The sequence below is a fragment of the Malaclemys terrapin genome, chromosome 15, assembly GCF_027887155.1.
Source record: "Malaclemys terrapin pileata isolate rMalTer1 chromosome 15, rMalTer1.hap1, whole genome shotgun sequence".
Taxonomy (NCBI): Eukaryota; Metazoa; Chordata; order Testudines; family Emydidae; genus Malaclemys; species Malaclemys terrapin.
In genome coordinates, this window is record NC_071519.1 from 22,673,882 (window position 1) to 22,696,463 (window position 22,582).

General features: G+C 44.1%; 1 protein-coding gene across 5 annotated transcripts in view; it reads right to left on the bottom strand.

Moving 5' to 3' along the window:
* Positions 1-16,574: 16,574 nt before the first annotated feature.
* Positions 16,575-22,582, bottom strand: part of ZBTB44 (zinc finger and BTB domain containing 44) — a 59,351-nt gene continuing 53,343 nt past the window's right edge. For 4 of the 5 annotated variants that reach the window (XM_054005825.1, XM_054005822.1, XM_054005824.1 and 1 more), the window contains one exon: positions 16,575-21,961. In XM_054005825.1, the coding sequence (XP_053861800.1) occupies positions 21,679-21,961 (283 nt within the window). In that variant the 3' untranslated portion in view covers positions 16,575-21,678. The remainder of the gene's footprint in view (positions 21,962-22,582) is intronic. The other variant, XM_054005827.1, reaches the window with a different exon arrangement.

Sequence of the window (22,582 nt, forward strand, 5' to 3'; positions counted from 1 at the left end):
AGGCTACAAAGCCCAGGCAGATGTCCAGTTCACAGCCCTGGGGTTAGATGTGCTCTGTCTATTGGCAAATGGGCAGTGGCTAGGCAATATGCCGTAGAATCAAAGAACCACAGTGTTGGAAGGGACTGCAAGGGTCAGCTAGTCTACCCCTCTGGGAAGATGCAGGATTTGTAGTCTCTAAACCATCCAAGACAGATGGGTATTCAGCCTCCTGTTGAAAACCTCCAGGGAAGGAACTTCCATGACTCCCCAATGCAGTTAGGTCCATTGTCATATTGTTCTTACATCCAGCCAATGTTCTTCATTCTGCACCTACATGATGAGAGAGGCAAGTTCTGTGCTTGGCCTCTCTGCCAAGACTGCCACTGTGACTTGTGATCTGGAGACCTGCCCACTGGGAACGAATCTGAGCCCCCCCACCCCCAACTCATTTTTCATAAGGCACCACATCACTCTTCAATTATGGTTACCTTTGGTTGCTAGCCAACTTAGCAAAACAATGATCTAGAGGTAAGTAGCTCTGTGTTCCATGAACAGTGCCCATCAGACTGCAACCGGCAATGGGGCTCAATGGGAGAAATCAGAAAGTAACCCAAAGTCTGCCCATTCTGCTTCATTCTGTGATGGGACTTGGGTACGTCCCTGGGATAGGGGTTGAGCGATGGAACCTGTGACTTCCTAGTTGCCCCTTCAAATCTTGGTCAGGACCACTGTGGCTGACAGTCAGCTGTGGAGCGTCTGGTGGTCTAACAGAAAGGAGGTTCCCAATCCGGTTGTTGATGCCCACATTACAACCAATATTAATTGGCTGTTGCTGCAGAGAGATAGAGATCGGCAACAGAATGGTCCATGGAAATTTAACTCACTTCTCATCGCTATAGGTGGCCTCTCCGGGGCAGGGGCAGCAATGCAATAAAGGTATCTAGAGACTTATGGCCCCCATCACTAAACGTCCAGGAACTTCACCAACGTTAGCAAAATGTTTTCTCACAACACCCCTGCGAGGAAGGAATATTAACCTCATTTTACAGCTTAAGAGCAGAAGCACAGAGAGATTCAGCGATTGGCCCAGAGTCATGGAAAATGTCCGTGACAAAGCCAGGAAAAGAATTAAGATCTCCTGAGTCCTCCTCAAGTGCTCTAACCTCTGGACCATCCATTCTCTGTAGCCTGTATGGTTGCAGTCCATGCTCGAGCTGCTCTTGAAGTACGTCAGTGAAGAATGTTCACACAGATCATACAGAACTATTTTGCTGGAAATTAAATCACTCCTCCATCTCATTTCTACAGCTGCCAACTAGCCTCCCCATTCCTCTCCTTTGCCCATAGCTTGCTCTCTCTCTCTCTTCACTAAGCCCCATTAAAGCCCACAAAGCATCTGTTTTAATTAGGTAACAATTGTTATAACCAGAAAAAAATGCACTGGATTTACAGCAGCTTGGGAAAAATCTGCCTGGGCCTGTGATCGCCACCTGACCCCTTATCAGAGTGATGCAGTGCATGCCCCTCACACAGCTCCAGAAGGACAGAGATCAAATTGCTCTTTGGAATAGCTGGGGATTAAGAAATGCTATTTGAAATGTTGCCAGCTAATCCTTCAAAGGGTGAGGAACCATCCCCTGGAGCACCCTGATGACAGAAGGCATCTTTCCTGCTTGCCTGGAGTTCAGTTTAAGAATCCCGCTCCCTCCCTCTTCTTTTCTGAACGAGCTCCAAGGTTGATTTCCTGTGTGCTTGAATAGGACCAGCTTGACACAGCCTGCCTTGGGATGAAATCACCAACTTGGCTTGCCTTCTGTCTGAAAAACAAAATCCTTCTGCAGGGCTTTCATCTAGGGAGAGGACAAGGATTCTAAAACACAAACAGGCCTCTGCCGACGGACCGATGTCTGAGTAAAGCTCCCACTAGCTATTTTTTCTCTTCGGTTTTTAATAAACGTCACCCTGCTAATATTTTAATGCTTACAAAAATTCTCTCTTCCTGTTGCCTCGATAACCCCAAATTGAGGAAAAATGGCCAGCCAATCAAAATACTGAGAGGTCAAATCTAGGTAGAGTGCTTCAGAGACTCTGTGGTATCAAAAATTGAAAAGGGATGCCATCCAGGTAGAAATCGCACCTAGGGCAAGCAAAGCACAGGGCTAGAAGAGAGGCAGGATGGCCCAGTGGTAAGGGCACCAGCCCAGGACTTTGGAGAGCTGGATTCATTGCTCTGCTCCACCACAAACCTCCTCTGGGACCTTGGGCAAGTCACTTAGCAGCGCTGGACCTCAGTTCCCCATCTGTAAAATGGGGATAATAGCTCTGCCCAAAATCACAGGTGTACTGTTAAAGAGTGTGAGGGGCTCAGTAATGGGGGTCCAGATATGTACCTAAGCATGGCGAGAGAGAGGGGGAAGAAGGCAACTGACACAGGCGAGTCATTAATCTGTCTCAGTTTCCCCGTCTGCAAAACGGAGATAAAACAGCCTCTCTACTAAAAAACTTGTCACTCCAGGCCCAAAGGCTACTTGCCAGCCTTCTCCTGTAAGGAGAAAGAAACAAAGTTTTTATAGTATTTACAAGTCCATAAAAACATTTTTGAAAGCTGAAACATTTTGAAAAGCTGGGCTAATGCTGACCTACGGTGGTACGGCGAGGGACTCAAAGCTGGGATCGTCCAAAGGGAACTATGGGAATTTGCTCCCAAGATCCATTAAAATTCAGTGAGAGTTAAAGGTGATTTAGGAGCACAACCCCCATTGACTTTCAGGGCGACTTGTGCGCCTGTGTCACGTAGGCACTATTGAAAAATCCACTGAGGGGAAGATTTTGAAAAGCACTTAAGGGATTTTAGGAGCACAAGTCCCAGGTGGGAGTCCATGGCAAACGGACACCTAACTCCCTTAGGCACTTTTGAAAATCCCCCCTGAATTTCTACGGAACTTGGGCATCTAACTTCCTGAGCTTCCTTTGACATCCCAGCCTAATTCCTTAGTGTTTTTGAAACAATTTTGGACTCACTGACTAGGGTTAAGGCCTATTATAGAAATGCCTGAACTACAGGGAGTAACAGAAAGTTCTATAGGAGGGCAAAGTGTAACTACTGTTAACTGAAAGGGGCTGCAATGGGTGGCCTGCGAGCACTTGCAAAATGTGGGCAGACGGGGACTTTAGATACAGGGCTCGACTGACAGATTCTTTGCCTTTTGGCTTTCTGGCTGGAGTAATGCTGCATATCCTTGACTGTCCTTATAGGTTAGTGGTTTTCAACCTTTTTTCATTTGTGGACCCCTAAAAAATTGTGAATGGAGGTGCAGACCCTTTGGAAATCTAAGACATAGTTTGAAGACCCCCCCAGGGGTCTGTGGACCACAGGTTGAAAATCACTGCTCTAGGGCTTGTGGGAGAAGTTAGTCCTAAAAATCCCCTGTATACATGCTCATCAATAAATTACTCACTGCAGGCATACAGAATTGCATAGGTTGCCCTAGCATGCGATAAAAAAGCATCTCAGAGCCACCTCAGCACCACTGCTCCTTTTTCATAGATCTCCCATTCAAGCACCCCCTCAACCCAACCCTGCTTTGCTTGGGAGAGCTACCAGGACCACAGCACAAGGCTCTGTGATTGTGGCAGGATGGGATTGTGTTAAGTGGGCGCGCACAGCCCAGTGCAGGCAACGCTGGGTTAAGCCCCTGTTATGTACGTGCCAGTGCTAATTCTTGCTTGCGCTTCTGCTGGTTGGAAAGAGGGGGTCTGGGAGCGGCCATATGGTTATTATTGGTACTGGGGAGGCATGTGGCAGGGAATCATATTTTCCTTTGGGCCACACTCAGCCTGCACTTGTTTATCGTGGGGGAGGGACTGGAAAAATCATTGACTCACAGTAAGGAACAAAACATCGCAGCACTGAAGATGAAAACGGCTCGTTTCAATCAAGCTTTATTTGGTTGGTGCGGGGAGAGGGAACTCAACATTTTAACGGGGAAATTTGGCAGCTACATGTTATTCCTCTCGAGCCGAGCGCGTGGGAGGGACAGATCCCAGCGCCAGTTCTCTTTGGGGGTCTTCCACCAGTTTCGCTGTTCTGTACTATGCGTGGTTTAATCCACACAGAAAAAAACAAGGCTCTTTGCACCTGAAGCTGGGTCTATTTCAGCTACCAAAGGGTTTTTGAAATGTCCGGCTCTGATGTGAAACCATAGACCTACAATCGCCTCCAAGCTATAGCAATTGTTCAGGCTCAGCTCTGACTCAGAACTTTGCTTGTGGCCCTTATCTGTGTGACAGATATGGCCAGGCCCAGGAGATAGAGCACAGGACCGGCACTCAGGAGACCCCAGCTTTGCCATCAACTTGCTTGCGGGTGGGGCAAGCCGTGTCAATCTCTGAGACTCAGTGTTCCATCCGCTCTGGGGCAGAGTTAGCGATGCTTATCCACTTCATTAGAGAGCTTTGTGATCCACAGTAGAAAAGCATTAATAGCGTGAGTTATTCCAAGGGGACAAACCACAGTCCCGGATACCACACTGCTGAAGTCTGGAAAAATATTTCTATTCACATCCATTGGGACCCCCAGCTCCAGCAACTAGAATGAAAAACTCCTGCATGGTGAAAATATTTTCCCCTCCCCCGCACCATGACACAATTCTCACAGAAGGAGCCTACCAAGTGTCAGGTGAGCCGCCCAGACCATCCAAAGTTGGTTCACACAAGTTGCTTATCCGAAGCTCGAGTCTGCAAAACTGGGCTGGCAAACTCACAAGAACTGTCTCTCCCCAGGCAGGTTTCTGGTGCTTCCTGGTCCCTGCGAGAGTGGTTGAAAACAGACTCTCCATATCACGCCAGCCCCAGCCAGAGCTCAGAAGTCATTCCCCTCACTCCCCGCCAAATTAAAACAACAGGGGGAAATTACCCCACATTTGTGCAAGTCTCCAAGGGTATGTGTCCACTGCAATCATGAGATGGGACTGCAGCTTCTATAGACCTACCCAAGCTAGCTTTAATCGAGCCAGCACGGGGATTGGAGAAGTGAAGCTACAGCAGCATGCAAGTAATTACCCGGGGTCCTGAGTGGACTTGAACAGTTTGTGCTAACTCACATGCTGTCATGGCTTCACTTCGTCCGGTACCCGAGTCAGCCAGCTTGGGTACATCAACACAAACTGCAGCCACCCCCTGTGATGCAGAGTAAACATCTCCTATTATTGCCCATTGCCTTATTTACGCAGACCTCAGAGCTGACTTTAATCACTGTGCTTAAGCATGGTGAAATGAGGCTGGACAAAGGGCGTTAAGCTCACTTGGGAGGCTCCTGCAGACAACATCTAAAGGAGATCTGAACTGGGTCTAAGTTCTGAGCAAGGATTGAGCCAGGAGGATTCTATTGTATCCAGTTCCATTTGCCCACCATGACTGCTGCCAGGACAATATGAGCATGGAAAGAGCATTAGTGTTTTCAGTTGTAATTCGCAGCTCTCCTTTCTGGCCTCTCTTGTCTGGCAGCAGGCAAACACATGAACAATGGAGAAGAGCCAGAGCTCCAAGTCCCTCCAAGCATGTCCCAAAAAAATGGGAAACTTTGTTTCTGCTTCCATTTCTTGCTGACGTCACACAAGACTAATCCCTCCCCTCCACCCCCAGAGATTCTAGAACAGTGAGTGTTTCGCACAGCTGAAGAGGTTCCTATCCTGAAGTGTAACAAACAGAAAAGAGGGATGAAACATCTGGAAGGAGCAGCTGGTTCTCATCTCTGTAGCCCGTGTGTTCAGCACATACTCTATACCTGCCAAGGCTCATCTACCTACAAAGAAACAGAACGTGGACACTCAGACAAAACAGCGCTGGTCAGAAATGAGCTTTTGTTACAGGTTCTTTAACAAGCAGGCGCATTGATGATCTCTCCATGTAATGCATAGAACAGTCTGCAATTACACTGTCCCTTTCATCCGACGATCGCCAAGTGCTTCCACAAAGGTGCTTATGTAGTAAGCTGGGGAAACAAGGCTGAGTACGGTTACACAACTTGCTCTCTATCATACAGGTAGTCAATGGCAGAGTCAGGTAGAGAACCCCTGGGTTCTATGCCAGCCAATCAGCGGAGGGGAGCACAACACACCTCCCAATCTACGCAGGTACTTACCTGGCTTCCATCACCAGAGAGTCTGAGCAGCCCACAATCATGATTGGATTTATCCCCACTACACCGCCGAGAGGCAGGGAAGTGCTATGGGGAACTGAGGCATGGGGTAGATTAACTGACTTGTCCAAGGACAAATTGATCCTAGATCTCTTGAGGCCCAGCCCAGTGCCCTCCCACTAGACCTGCCTTTCTTCCTAGCCATGTGTCCCACACGAGGACATGGGCTATATCAATCAGGGCCTGAAAGACGAGGAGATGCAGGTCTTGTCTGGGGACGGGAGAAGAGAAGTCACTGCAAAGCAGCACGTCCCATCTTCCAGATGGGAACAGAGGAATCACGGGGTCGAGGAGGAGGCAGTTCCACCCAGGCAGCCCTACCTATGGACAGAAGGAGAAGGAGGTGCAGGGAAAGGAATGGCTCCCATCTGCACTCAGCTAAACTGAAACCCAGCACTCAGGCTCATGGACATTTATAGGTCAACTCCACTATGATTGATGTAGTTCAGTCATTTCTAACACAGTCACGGCGCTGCCAAGCAGCAGCTGTGGGCGTCGCATAGAAATAATCCCAGCCTAAGCTTCCGGGGGCATCATAAATTGTGCACGTCGTCAGCCAGCAGAATCCGGAGATGAAATTATTTCCTCTGCAGTTGATTATTTCCAACCCTTTGTAGCCCTTACGGCACACGCTGAATTGACAGCCCTGCAGAATTAGGCACTCCGTTTAGCCAGCGAACAGGTATAGCCAGGGCAACGGTAATGCAAGCATCCACCCCGTTCTGTCCCTGCCAACGTGCTGTTACCCTGAACCGGAGGGACCCAAACTAGGGGAATGATGGGAGTCCAGGCTCTGTGGCCATTCAACTCATTGGGCTCTCTGCAGAGGCTGCCAAGAAGGAGGTGAATTAGAGACAGCTGAAGGGATGATTCTCACAAGGTGGATGCCCAGCAACTGGACTGAGAATCCACCAACTCATTCCATGTAGGCTACAGAACCACCATCAGTTGGTCACAGTCACTCCCAGTCTGGTCTGGCTGTGAACCAGTGACCTCAGGGTCAAAAGTTCTATCCCCTTGACCCATCCAGCTTTGCGGTATTTGGTATTCAGCTGTACCACACAGGAGACTCAGCTGCTTGTGTCACTTAGTAACACTTACTGTCGTGGTAGCAAACACACATCTTAGTCATTGGCAAGAATGGGAAGGGACAGACAGAAAACACATGACAGGGAAGCAGTGTTTTTATTAACTGTGACATGAACTGGGGTTTAACTGTAATCCCCTTTGCTGCAGTTCCCATGCTCAGGGCCGGTTCTAGGCACCAGCAAAACAAGTTGGTGCTTGGGGCGGCACATTTTTAGGGGCGGCATGGCCAGCACCAGAATGCCGCCCCTAAAAATGTGCCCCGGCCGCCATAGCTCACCTCCGCTGCTGCCGCTCGCGCACCGCTGCTCGCCCTCCCAGGCTTTCAAACCTGGTAGGGAGGGGGAGATCCCGAGCGGCCGTGGCGCGCGAAACAGCTGATTCGTGCACTGCTGCTCACCCTCCCTCCCAGGTTTGAGAGCCTGGGAGGGAGGGGGAGACTCCGAGTGGCCGCGGTGCATGCGCCGCTTCTCCCCCTCCCTCCTAGGCTTGAGAGCCTGGGGGGAGGAGGCAGGGCTGGGGATTTGGGGAAGAGGCGGAGCTGAGGTGGGGCCGGGGGTGGGGTAAGAAAAAAACGGGGGGGGGGGGGCAAAATTGTTTCTGCTTGGGGCGGCAAAAATCCTAGAGCCGGCCCTGCCCATGCTATGCAACTCAGCGTCCTGCTCTGAAACACCAGTGCTTCAAAATGACGTCCCTGGTGCGTGGGGCCAAACCCAACATGGATTTTGCCGGCCCTCTGCTCCCCCCCCACGACATCTGAGAGCACTCCTGGGGTGAAACAGGCCTAGTACTGACGTTTATCATGGCCAGACACACATCTTCTTGCACTGGCACAGAGCCATGAAACCATCGCACTTTTAAGAATTTTTCCCCACTCCCAGACACTGCTTTTCAATATTTTGCCTTAAATCTTCTGGTGTATTTGATTAACCTGACCCAGCTGTTTTCCACTTACAACAAATCATAAATCTATATGCTTGTGTGAGACAGTGTGTGTCTAAGAATGTGTGTCTGAGGATGTGTGTGTGTGTCCACATCTGAATGTGTCCCTGCGTGTGTGAGAAATTGCAAACGTGTAAGTCCAAGTGGGCAAGAAAAGTTCAAACGTGGATGAGACCACGGCTGAGGCTGTGCAGGTACCAGTATGCAGGGATCGGGGGGTGTGTACTAATCTCCATGAGTCCATGCATGAATGTGTGGATGAGTTAATATACCTGTATGTATGTGTGCACGCACACACATACAAATGTACGTTTGTGTATGCTCACACATGTGAGCATGAGAATGGGTGTAAGTTGTTGCATGAGTGTTGTGCGTGGCGAGTTCATGTGTGTGTGGATGTGCACATGTCTAAGCCCATGCAAGAAAGAGTGCATGAGTCCATGTCAGAGGGTGTGCATTCCATGCACTGTGTGCAAGTTACAGTACATACGGCTATTTATGCAGGTGGGGGTGCAATCAACAACTGCCTGTTGTGTAGCTAGGGTTCTCCATACCACATATAGTTCAGAAAAGGAAGAAAAATGGCTGATGAAAAATGTTACTATATACATCTTTTTCAGAAATAAAAAGCATTATTCAACGACTATAAAAGGCAAAAGTTTGGATGAAGGAGGAGAAGAGGGTTTGCCAAGTTGCTTAAAAAAAAAAAGAGCAAGTTGTTGCCAGCTCCTGGCACGTGTATTCTCGCTTGTATAAATCAGTCTCCCTAGACCTATAGTCGTTCTTGCTGATGGACTATCAAGCTCCTTGGCTAGATGAACGGGACATGTGCTTTATATGCACTTACAGAATAGTAAACTGTTATTAAAAGTGGAAAAAAAACCCCACAGTCTGATTTACTTGTGGTTTTGCCTGCCCTGCTGTTTTAGCACAGAACAAACCTGTCCACGCAGGAGAGCAGAGTGGAGGCAGAGAGATTGTACGTGGAAAACTACAGGCTACCTCCTCTGTGCGGAAGCACTTGATGAGTTACAGATGCAAACTGAAACAAAGCAAGAACAACCTGCCCCCCGCAACACAAAAAAGAAAAACCAATCCAGAACAACCCCCGCTACCAGGGAATGTTAAATCAAGAGATGGGCTCACACCACTAAATTGTGTCAGTTTCCAAACAGTCCAAAGTAAACAGGGGCGGCTTGGTTCACTCTGTTATGAAGTCAGGGGGCAGGTGCAAACTTCTGACCTTGGGCATGGGTTTGCATAAGCCACCCCCATGAAGTCTGGTGGTGCTTGGATCCAGGGTTTGGGGTTGAGTCCATATCTCTGTAAACCCAACCACTAGATTTGGAGTGGAAAAATCCAGTGGGTTCAGTTAGCTGCTAATGGCTCTGCATTGCCAAACTGGAGAGCCTGGGGTCCTAAACAGGCAGGGTCTGAGCGCACTGGAGGAGGCAACACAATCAGGCATTGGAAGGAAAGGGAGCCTCACATTATGGGACAATTGGGGAAGCATGGATGGGCTCCCATGGGTCTCTTAGGCCGGTGCTGGGTGGATCATGGTACATCTGGTTTATTTTGGGAAGAAAAGGGCATTAAAAGCAAGAACATCAGAAAGGATTTTCAGGGCTCCAAATGGGACACGGGGAAAAAACATACAATGACGTACTGAAAACCTGACCTGAGCAGACTGGTTCTCTCTATATGGAGCCTGCCCCCATGCCATGTTACCACCCATTCCACTTAATCAGCCAACGTGCTGCACGTAAACACTTACCGCTTGGGTTGTGTGGCTGTTACCTGCTAGAGCCAACCACGAGAGGCCCCAGGTATGTGGAGGACAGTTGTTCTTGTCAGGCTCATCAGCCCTGTGCATGCCATTAGGAGTCTGCCAGCTTTCTCATTCTATGAATATGTTTTTCCAGGCGATACGTGTGTCAGACCAATTTGCCCTGGGCAGTCACTTGGCATCTACAGTATCAATCCACATGCCAAGTTTTTAGAAAATACATCAGAGTAATCTGTCAGGGTATTTGAGTTTATAGGAATAAATAAAACCCACTTTGTTTTTAAAATGCCGTTTTGGGCAACTAATTCGAAACCAACGTAGCTCTTAAAACATGGGATTTGATTGCTGTGAGCATAGCCATGCAAAACCCAGAATGCCTCTGTATGTAGCCCGTTAGATCCCGAGGGCACAAACTATGCCTCCTTGTCTGTCTCGTACCGCTCTGAGCACACTGTGTGTTACTGAGTTCAGTGAATCTCAGTGGACAGGTGCCTACATCACCTAGAAAAAGGACCCTGGCAACAGGCACTAGTGACGCCATCCCATTGGCACTCTCAGAACGGCCAGAGTGATCTGCTCACTGTAGGTCATTTCAGGTCAGGGTCGAGGCACAGCAGCCAGGCAGTGTGGAGAAACTTGCACTACAGATGTCTCTGCTGTAACCTGTTCTGTGGAGGAAAATCAGTCCCCAGGGCTGTGTCAATCTTTCAGCAGCACTAAATTCATAGGACGTACATATTTTTATAATCTATATTGGTGTGACCGGAGTCCCAGGGGAGCCAACCTCGATTAGGGTGAACTGCAAAGAATGGGGCAGACAATCCCCAAAGCTGGTGGATATTCCAATACTTAGATTTACCAAACCAGCACAAAACAGCTTATATAATACCTTACTGGTTACCCAAAAGCCATCAACACAGTCCCCTTAAAGTAACCCAGCCTCAGGCCTCCACCCAGACACCCAAGTCAAATATGATGAGGATTACTGAAAATCTTGTTCATCATATAAAAAAGTTCTACCAATCCCAAAGGATCGGACACATTACCTTCCAGGTTAATGAATATTCCAGATCTTGCCCAAATATACGCTTACAGCCAATTCTTATTAACTAAACTAAACTTTATTAAAAAAGAAAAGAGAGAGAGTACTGGGTAAAAGATCAGTATACATACAGACTTGAGCACAATCTTGAGATTCAGATTTATAGCAGAGATGGAGAGTTTTGTAGATGCAAAGAGTTCTTCCCAAAATAGTTCATAGGTTATAGTCCAATGTTTATATTCAGGGCGGTCCAGTCCAGGATCTCAGTCCTTGTGGCTTAGACTTCCCCTACATGAAGCCTCAAGCAGATCTGAGATCACAGGATCAGGACCCAAGCCATTGTTTACACAGTTTCAGGCCCTCTTGTAACAGATCGGAGTCCTTTGGCAAACAATAGGCACGCATTGGAACTTTGAATGGACCCATTTCCTAAGCGTAGCAGGTAATTATTCACATAGATTAACATAAGGCAATTGCCTGTTTTTCCACCATTCGCAGATGATTTGCTATACATTTCAAAGGGAGATGAATACAGCATATCCTATGTTTACAGTTCATTTATATGTTAAGATGTCCTTTTGATCTCTGAATTAACAGAATACAGCATAGACAGGGACTGTTTGATTTACATTGTTGATCACTACCAATATATATGTAAATAAACAAAAACACAAACATTATCTCTCCATATGTCTTTAAGCGTTGAATTTGAGTAATTTATCGTGCAGGATGTGTACCCTTTCCGTTCATACATCACAATTGGACATGTCCTTAATTACACATTTCCACCAGCCTGGCAACATCACACATTTTTATGGCTTGCTTATTATAACCATGTTTGGAGGACACCGCTTATGAAGGGCTTTAAAAAAAATTCCTGCTGTAAGAAAATTGGAGAGTAATTCCTGACCCCTGGTGAGCTCTCACTCAAGTAAGCAATCGAAGGAGCAGCTAAAAATAATCAGCCAAATCAATATTATTATTAGCATGACAGTAGCACCTAGATTGTCCAGCTAAGATTGTGGCCAGTCGTGCATGGTTCTGTACATACACCTAATAAGAGACAGACTGTAAGCTCTTCAGAGCAGGTACTAAGTAGACAAGATGAAGGTGGGTGGGGAAACTGAGGCAGACAGGTGGCGTGACTTACCTAAGTTCATACAGTGTCAGATGGTCCCCTGAATTCCAATTCAGTGCCCTAACTGCTGGACCATGCTGAATTTCAGTAGAAGAGAGAGTTTAAAGGTTAAGCAAACCTGCAAGAAATTACACAGGGATACTTTAAAACTATTTGCTTAAGTCAGGGACTTGATCTGCTGGAGGTGGCAGGAGGTGTCTCCTGTTAAGATCAGACTTGTAGGGACAATCAGCATACTGCTGTAATCAATCCATTCATTTAAGTTTAATGCCAGGCCAATCACTGCAGTGTCCAAGTGACTAAACAGCACTAGTGACATGTTGCGGCCAGAATATGAATGTATCTAGGGTGAAATTCACCCCTGAGCAGAGGGCCAGTACAACGCCCCCATGCACCACTTACATCCTCAAAACAGGGCTTAAGTGGGATTTAAAAAAACGTAGAGGGGCGAATTTTACCCTTAGCAAACACATTCATAACAGCACCCTTTAGTGTGGCCTTTACTTTTACACAGCATCTTTCATCCAAAGATCTCAAAGAATTTTGCAAATATAGGCAAGGTCTCATTATCCTCATTTTACAGATAGGGAAACATGGGCAAGGACTGATGAAGTGACTTACTCAAGTCACACAGCAAACTGATGGCAGAGAACCCAGGCCTCCTGAATCCGAATCCCCTGATTTAAATGCCATAGAACTCCACCTCTGGGAACTATTACAAAGTCGGGTCTTGTCATTTAAACAACAAACAGCATAAAATCAAACATAACTGAACAGATTAGAATCAAATAAGAACCTCTACGTTGCAGATACACTAAATTCACTCAATTAGTTTACCCTGATCCCTCTTGAAAGGTGTGGCTGTGCACAGGTCACAGGGCATAAAGGGCTAAAGTAAGGGGGGAAGAACGAGGTTAATCTGGGTCTGTTTGGAGAGGGATTTGGATTGCTTGAGTTGATTCAGGAAGCAGCACGCAGTAGAACATGTCACGGGCAACTGAGCTAATGAAACACCTCTGGAGATAGAAAAACATAAGCTAAATTCAGCCTTGGCTTCCTATGGTACATCTACATTCCCCAAGTCCCAGAGCCCGGGTTTGAACATCTACACTGCAGTTAAATACCCCTGTAGCCCAAACCCTGCGAGCCTGAGACAGTTGGTACAGGCCAGCCATGTTGACTTGAGCACCACTCAAAAGCCTGGGAATGTTTGCCAGATGGCAAAAGGCAAACAAAGGGGGAATTTTATATATATAGGCCATATCCTCAGTAGGTGTATCTCCATTGTAGGCAATGGACCTGGCTGAGTTACACCTAGCTCCCATGTTAAAGAATTTTAAAAAGTGTTTTAAACAAAGTAAACAAAACTGACATTAAAATTAAACTATTAAACACCACCGCCCCGTTTCAGACTCAAATGTGTCGTAGCTCTTAAAACAAGGTTCTCCCTTTAACATAAATAGTGTTTCTAAAGAGCAGCGCCTTCTGTTCAACTATTCCTCAAGCAGCTTTTTCATCCAGGGCTTGCATTAATTTTGCAAAAAAGGTCAACCTGAAAGATTTTTATTTATTTAAAACATAAGCTCCCTAAAGGGCTTCTCTTTTTGTTTGTCTTTTCCTTTAAATGTATTAATTTCAGCTCAATCAACTAAGAGGTTACATAACAGTTGTTTATAATTATTGTCACGTCAACCCTGAAACTGATCGCTATAGCTCCGATGTTACATAAAGGCATTTTTTATTAAACTGTGGGAAAGTCAGTCTGAACTTGGAGGGGATTTTTTTTTCTTTTCATTTTTTGCTTTTTTAAAGTTCTGTTGTCTATTATGCAGTGCTTCAGACTCTTCTTTCTGTGGGATTTTATTCTACACAGTTAATGGGTCTGTTTTCATACAAATACACACTAACAACAATACAGTTTCCATCTCTCTCTCTCTCTCATGCCTCTCTATTCAATGCAGAACATAGGGCCTTCATCACTGCCTTCCATCTTTGCTGGGCTCCTGCTGAAGAAGTCTTAGCTTCTTCCCATGTAATTTTGATAGCTTTCTATTCTGCTTCTATTGTGCGTTTCCATGTTATCTTGGTCCACCTTATTGCCTCTTCTTCTAGGGTTTCCAGTCCAATATCTAATGTAATTTCCATGGACCCCTTTAAAAACTGAAGTTTGAGAAGATCACTGAAGACGAAAGCAAGTTAGAGAAGCCAGTAATATTAAGACCCTAATTCAGCAGAGCACGCAAGCACAAGAGAACAGTGCATTGCTGAATAAGGATGGTTTGAAGCACGTGGTTAAATGCTTTGATGAATTGGGGCTGTAGGGGCTGTTCCTGGTCCTTTGACACCAGTGTCAGTGTTACCCATTGCCTTCAATGTGCGGATCAAGCTTTTAAAAGGGCGTCATTTTATGCTGTCATGGGAAAAGCACTGAAGTTAGAGGTAGAAAATGTGATCATTGGGGGAGGGGGGGGAGGGGGAAGGTGTTTCTATTTTTTGTCAAAATTTCATTTTCATCAGAATTTTTCAAGAAACTAGCAGTGATTTGACCATGAAAGCAAGACCCATCTCCTCCATCATCCATGCTCTATTTCAGATGACATTTGTTCTCAGCTGGGAGTTTCTTTTCCCTGAGGAATAACATCCACCAAGCCTTCCATCACATTCTTTGTCACCTTGGCAGCAGACCCAAAGCCATCAACCCTGGGACATAGTCCTAATCATATCTCCTAGGACAGGGCACCATATCTCCCAGGCTGGAACGCACTGAAGTTATTAAAATCCAACAAATATTGAGGATCATATCCAACCTTGGTACGAGCCAGTGCTGCCCCCACTGATTCTGCACTGACTAGTTATCCACAATGGGCTCTGTGGTCACAGGTTGGATTTCCTGAGCAATTGCTGGAGTATGCGGCAGAGCCTGGATGAAGAAAGGTCAAAGAAGAGAAGTTCCTAAGTACCTGCTTTCCTGCAGAGGGAGGAGCAATTCCTATCCTGAGGTTACAAATAAGTGTAGACGCTTAAGCCCTAGGTTAGCAAACTCAGGGTCTGCTAACTCGAGTTCTACTAACCTTGGGCTCACATTGTAGTGTAGATATACCCTAAGGCAGACAGAGTATAACTGCCGAGTCAAGGTCTTGAATATAGAAAAAGTTTCATATCAAATTTAAATGCATATTTAGCATATTTGGATTTGTATTGCAAAAGTCCCTTGCCTACACACCCAAGTGACTTCTTTGGACCCTGAGATCTATCAAGGCAACACACTCTGTTGATCTTTTCTCATCTCAGCAAATGTTCACACTGAGGCACATATATTGGAATGTTGGCTTTCGATTTGTGCAAGTTCATTCAGAATCACTGCGCCTTTCCAATTTCAGTGTGAATGTCTAAGGTTCCTATTTTCAGGGCAGTATGACCAGAAGAGTGTCAAGGCCTCCAGCTCAAATTATAAATCTGTCCAAAACACTTTTATCAGAACCCCGCTATTCCCCAAACAAAACGCATTATGATTCTCACACCATACACTAGTCATGAGGCAAAGTTTTCAAAAGGGAAAGTAAGAGCACAAATTACATAAAAACCCAAGCTGTCCTAACCTACCCCTCCAAAGCTCATCATGGATGTTTACCCTGTACTCTGGAATCTCATTTTCCATTTAGTTTTCTAATCCCAATTTCAGATGCTGAACACAGCAAGGATTGGACTGCTAGCATGCTCATATTTGGCAATCACATCAGACCATGGCAGGAATGGCAAATACGCATGTGGCTGGATAGAATTTTAAACATTTCAATCAAGCTGTTCCAGAAGTCATGTGCCTTGACACCGGTCCCCTAGCCGTGTGGAGAGGCAACTGTTCTAGAATAGCCAGGGCCATGTGGACTTGTCAGAGCAGGCCTACTTTAACTGTAAGGAGTGACAGAGATGGCATAGCTTAAGCCCCGTTCCTCAGGGCTTGTCCCATGGTCAAACTGAAGCTCATAGCTGCAATTGCAAAGAGTCCATCAACTGACATTTTAAACATTGTTCTGTTGAGAACAGGCCTGTTTCCAGGGATGTTCCACCAAGAAAACCACATTCAGAAGGAAGCCTTCCCCACAGAACACACGGCAAAAGAATAGCAAGGATTGTACACACATATATGAAAGTCAAATGATGTCAGGTACTTTTTTATAATACTCCTTACTCAGGCAGTCTCTGCGGTCACTACCTTCCCTCTGAACAGGATGCTGAAAAGAGTCGTTTCGCACCCTATTTAACTACTTCAGACCAAAGTCAGCCCTAATATAAAAGGCTGAAATCCCACTGAGAGTTGCACCCGCTTATAGCTGAGCTGAATTGAGTCTATTGTCCATACTCTTAGGCGTAGATAAAGTAACGACACAAAGCAAGTATATACTCCATAAAACATTAATATTTTAATGAAAAATCTTAGCTTCATGTTTCTATCCAAAGACACTCAAAACTAGGTTTTCCTCCTCCCCCCCCTTAATTTTGACCTATAAGGGGACCAGTTTGGAGATTTTTTTTTTTTTTTGTATTTTAAAACATTTTTTTTAAAGATTAAACAATCAGGCTAGCAAAAAAGTACCCAATACATACTTTTCTTATATCAAACAAGCTAGTATTTCAGTACAATGTAACTATACAGAATATATACATTACACATATGATCACAAAGCATACACTACAGGCTCAGAACAGATTTGAAAAAACATGATATTCACATTGATTACAAGAACTCTAAAAATGATTGTAACGTTGAAACGGCACTTAGTTTACAAAAAAGTCACAAAAATATATATAGCCACCAAGAACTATGGTTCCTGAAAAATACTAATAGCCAGATAGTATTATATAAAATGTGAAGTGTATTTAAACATCGTATACATTAAAAACAAAACCAAAAAACATTTCTGTTAAGTCAATAAACATGCCAAGTAAACTAGCTGTGACCAGCGTCAACAAGAGAAGCTGTACTGTGTATGAGATGACGACTGGATATACGGCTGGTGACTGGAGACTGGCACAGTTAAAAGGGTTGCACTGTTACTAAAACACACAAAGAAGCCCAATGATAATTTAATTCACATTTTTCCTCCTGCTCTCCCCTCCCCCACCCTTCAAGGGTTCCATCAAAGGCCAGTGCCCAGAGAGTCAAGGCACTGAAACAGCAGGGCAAGGAAGCCATTGAGGACTTTCTTGTAGGCAGGGCTATAGTCAGAATATCAAAAGCATGCATCAGCTAAACAAAATGGTCAGTCGAAATCTCCTCTGGGGACTTTATCAACCCTCAGGAAGACTGTGGTTTCCACACAGAAGGGCAGCCCCAGAAACTTTTTTTTTTTTTTTTTTTTTTAGTGCAACCAGATCTGTAGGTGAGCCCTGTAGGATACTGAATGACTGTCATAGCATGCACTGAGTTAACAAAAACCCAGAGCTTTACCAATGATTGTTGTATTTTTTAAAAAAGTTCACGTTTTATGGTTTATTCCCTCTGAATAATTTGCACCGTGTTCTGCTGGTGACCTCTGATGTGGTTGAGGCATAGTCTGACTCCATATTTGATGGTGAGACCAGTACTTTTTTCTGCCCACAATGAAGTAGGAACAGAAGGTGCTCCCTACATCTGCATATTACCTATGCCAGCCAATCCAGGCAGCGTGCACAAAGCCTCTACCCCTCCAAATTGCATATAAAATGCTACAGGGTATGCCCTGAAAAGAGGATGGCAAAATTCTCATGCCCTACAATCTTTGGACTGGAGGGGAAAACCAGCAACCAAGAAGTGACTGAAGCCCACATATAAAAACTTAAAGCCATATCTTAAAAACAATATAATTTTATCCCATAAGGGACCTAGGGACCATAGTTTCATAAAATATATTTTACTGCATTGGCAGCTATTACTTTTTTTAAAAGTTTAAGTTCACACCTTTCAGCCTCGTGAAAACCAGAATCATTTTCAAAGATCTAGTCAACTAAACTCTCAGTATGAGAGACTTGACCACAGTACTTACTAGCCTGACAACTGAACTCAAATTGTAGTGAGAAAGACAAACCAGCAGGGACACAAAAATTTTAACCTGTGAGAATAAAACTGTGTTGCAGAAAACTGACATTCCAATTAGTACTGGGGGAAAAGGTTAAGCTCTTCAATGTGAATGTATCCCTACCACTGACATTAATGGGACTGTGTGCGCATGCATCAAAAGGAAACTATTACTTGGCCAAATTGGCCAGCACATAGCTGAAGCAACTGCTTCTCCTCCTTCCCCTCTCTGTGGGGGCGGGGGGGAGCCAGAGGTGACCCTCTCCCCTCCACTTTGAGGCTCTGTCCCACACAATATGTAGGGAATGCAGATCCATGTCCCTGAATCCTGTTCCCTGCCAAATAGAACCATCCATGTTCTGTGGTAGACAGGGCCCACTTCTCGCATAAGTGGGTGGGGGAAGGAAGGATTTTCCACTTAATGTACTGATCGTCCTCTGTACACCAGAACGTTATGCAAAAGGAAAATGCACTCAAACCACTTTGTGAATACATCTGGAGAATACTCGTCAATTCAACAGTTGCTGCAAGAGGTACTACTGCCTCAGTAAACTGAACCTCCTCTATTTGAAAGAAATTCTAAACAACATACTTTTTAACCAAAATATAACTTAATTCCTTGTATCTATTTTTAGAAAAAGCAGTCCAGGAATCAAACTCCTCTGATAACATCTTTTAAAGAAGCTATGTTTCAGGTTTAATCCCCAGTGTAGTCTAAGGCATGCTGCTTTCAGTTTACTTAGACATTTATCTCAGTTTAGAACCTGGAAATCCAGCAATAGAGCTTGATGTAAAATGTTAGAACATTTTAAATCTCTCCTGTGAGGGACATTATATACTCCCAAGAACTGAGCACTTCCAGAAAGACAGGGAAAAGAGAAATGAAACAAGATTTACATTTCATTTGGACTCCTCTCTATGGAGAAGGGATACATATATTCACAGGAAACAATTACAAATACCAACCAAAGAACAGATTAGAGCTACAATACAGTCCTTGTAGCTACCAAGTTTTAATGTGTTCTCCACAGCATTTCAGACAGCACTTAACCTTCCGACAAAATTTTAAGTCATCTAAAAACCAGTTATTCTAGGTGTATGTATTCTGCATTTGCACATCTCATGATCAGTAAGTTATGTGTTATGACAGATCTTGTCCTGGGTGAAAACCATCTTTTTTTGGCAGAAGGAATAAGTCCATCCATGTGTGATGTGTTAATTCATTGTGCATTATACACACTGGGCCAGTTGTAAAGTCTGAGTTTGTGTGTCTACCTAAGTGCTTTTTAACTTATGACTGACTAAAAATTGTCATGTACAAGGAAGACTTATGCTTTTGTAATAGAGAAAGAGGATCAAGAATTAGAGTTTAGTACCAGATCCTTCTTTTATCCTGAACAGGCACTGTCCTGTCTCACTGGATTCTCAATTATAGAAATCAGAAGTGGAAGAGGACTGGTCATCTGATCCAGTCCCTTCAATGGATACTGGCCTATTTCATCGTACAGTATTTTGAAAAAGAAAAAAAAAAAATTTCTGCTCCAAGCCCTTTACAAAAGGCCAAGATAGACATATAAGATGAATTGTAGCTGAGACATTTTCTGCAGATCAGACGGGGAAAAAAAAACTTAGCTTCAGTAATTTGGAAAAAACTGGGAATCTTATTAATGTTTGTTTTTTTTTACATAAACACAGGGTAGGGAAAACTTGTTTAAAGAAACACTAGAAATGTGTAAGTATGTTATCGCTGAAGCCTTTTAAAATATTACCAATGTGCAACAAGCTTGACACTGATTTGCTACCAGCAGATATTTCATAGTTCTACAGATGCATTAGAACTGCTGAAGTCATTGCACACTAATCAATCTTGCTATTTGAGCTCTGCACCATCTCTCCCTCCCTTTTTAAAAAACATTTCTCTATATTTCTCTTTCAATCTAATGTGTGTGAGACAGAGGGACATGAGTTTACCAAGTAGATCTAAAACCAAGAGAGTCTGACACATGCCCTTGGAATACTAAGGTAAGGTAATACTTAAACTCTCAGCATGCTGGGATTGTGGAGCACAGCTGTTTGTGTATCAAACAGAGTTAATTTCATCAGCAGCCAAAGAATTTATACAATCCCTAATTTAAGTTTCTAAGCTTTACTATAGCCCAAACTGCCTGCAACAAAATGAGAATCACTGCTCTGAAAATCCCATACTCAAAATTTACAACCTTTTCTAAATCTGGAAAAAATGAAATGGCAAATCTTTCACTTTATTGCTTGTTTGAGCTGTGTACGTAGCTGGAGTAACAGCCTTTAATAAACTAACTTGGCAAAGGTTTAAAATGTTTTGGAACAGGAATAACATAACATTGTTATATAGAGTTTTTATAAACAACCCCGTTGGGTTAGAAACTTGGCCTCTAAAAAGAATAAATTGGTTGTTTTGTCCAAAACAGACTAATAAAAACCCCAGAAAGCATACATGCATATGTATAAGCACAAAAGTGTGCAATAATGCACAAAAGAACTTGTTTTTTCCTCTGTAAACTCTCTCTAGCCAGCTTTTGGATATTAGTGATATGTGTGATAGGGGAAAGTTACTAGGACTGCAAGCAGTCTGGCCAAGGTTTAAGAATTTTAGTCTGGGTCACTTTTTCTTTTTTTAAAGTTGGTTTCCTTTTCAGAAAGATACAGTGATGACAGATTTGTCAGGCTTGCATGGATTTATACTCTCCTTGACTGTATGTCTCGCCCCATATAAGCAAATCAGGATTGGTTATTTGAATGAGCAGTTTCTAAACGGAGTGGAATATCAGAAGTGGGAGGACCTGGCATGCCATCATCACTCAGTTTGTCAGAACTGTTTCAGAGATTTTTTTGTAAAGAGACATTTTTTAAAAGGGCGGTACTGTTAAATTTCAGAAATGCTTACAATTTCCAAGAAAAGGGTTCTAGTAAGCAGTTTGAAAAACAGTAAGGACAAAGATAGGACATGCCATATTTTAAGCAGAGGATTAACGCATCTACTCAAAGTTAGTCAAAACTCTGCTCATTAATTAACTTGCGAGCATACATGCTTGTACTGGTCATTTTAAAAGTGTCTTCTGATTCTCTCCCTTTACCAGAGGGTCTGCAGAAGCATTAGAAATGTAATGAGCTGTTTTAATTGTGGAAGAAGGAAGCTGAAGTGATTTCAGTCGATTGCTTCTTCTTTAGAAGTGCATCACAGCTTTTATGATGCTCTGACTTATTGTGCATTCAGTCTTAAACATTTTCACAGAACTGATCATTCAGTCATGAAAAATAATGTAACATCTGTTGCAGTTTTCTGTTTAAAGTGTAGCTTACAAAGTAAAAAGGGAAATCTCCCTCCTTTTGTTTAAAAAAAATTAAATTAAAATGTACAGGACCAAACACAGGCACTTTCCAAAGAACAAAAATGAAACCAAACCATGAATTATTCAATAGTAATAGAGGACAGCTCTGATTTCGGGGGGTCATCACTGGTTGCCTCGGCACTGGCATTAGTCTTTGGCTGCTCCGGCATGTCTTCCTCTTTCTCTGCCAACCCACCCAAAGACCCCAAGGGGAAAGTGCTTTCGCAATTCTGAGTCGACGAGACCTGCGAAATGACAGGCATGTGGACAGAGGAGTTGCTTTCAAACCCATGCTCTCCTAGCTCATATTGCCCGAGGGTCTCTTCCTGCTCCTGGTTTAAGTAGTCCGGGACTAGGAAATCACTAGAAGAGGGGCAAAGGACAGAAGAGAATGTTAACCTTTCAAAGAAACATCAGATACAGCTATGCTAACTACTGCATTGCGCAGGGAATAAAGAAACTATTATCACAGCATAGGGCTAAAATCTTCACAATGATATGCTTCACTAAGTGTTATAACTCAGTTTTTATTTACATGTTTGGAGAAGCTAGACCTGGGATATCAATTTTTCATAGTTTATGCAGCCATATTTCCTCAGGGATAGCTTCATATCTGGGTTTGAGCCCCTTGAGGATGGGAGTTGATATTAGTATCACCACCTGGTGCGGAATGCCTCCATGCCAAAAAAGAGAGCGCTGGAGTTTTGTTTTTTTAAGAACAAACTGAATTTAGTGCAGGTAAATTCAGGTCTATTCAACCTCTGTAGAGGGGCAGGGACTACCAGAGAATCATACACAACCTTCCTCTCAAAGGGGAGGGGTCCAAAGTCAAAGGGAATTAAAAGGGATAAAGGAAACAAAAGAGGCAGGGCTGAGGCTTGGGGACAAAGGTATAACATTATATATATATACACACATATATATATACACACATATATATATATAAATATATAATAAAGTGTGCTAGCTCAGGACCCAGTGAAC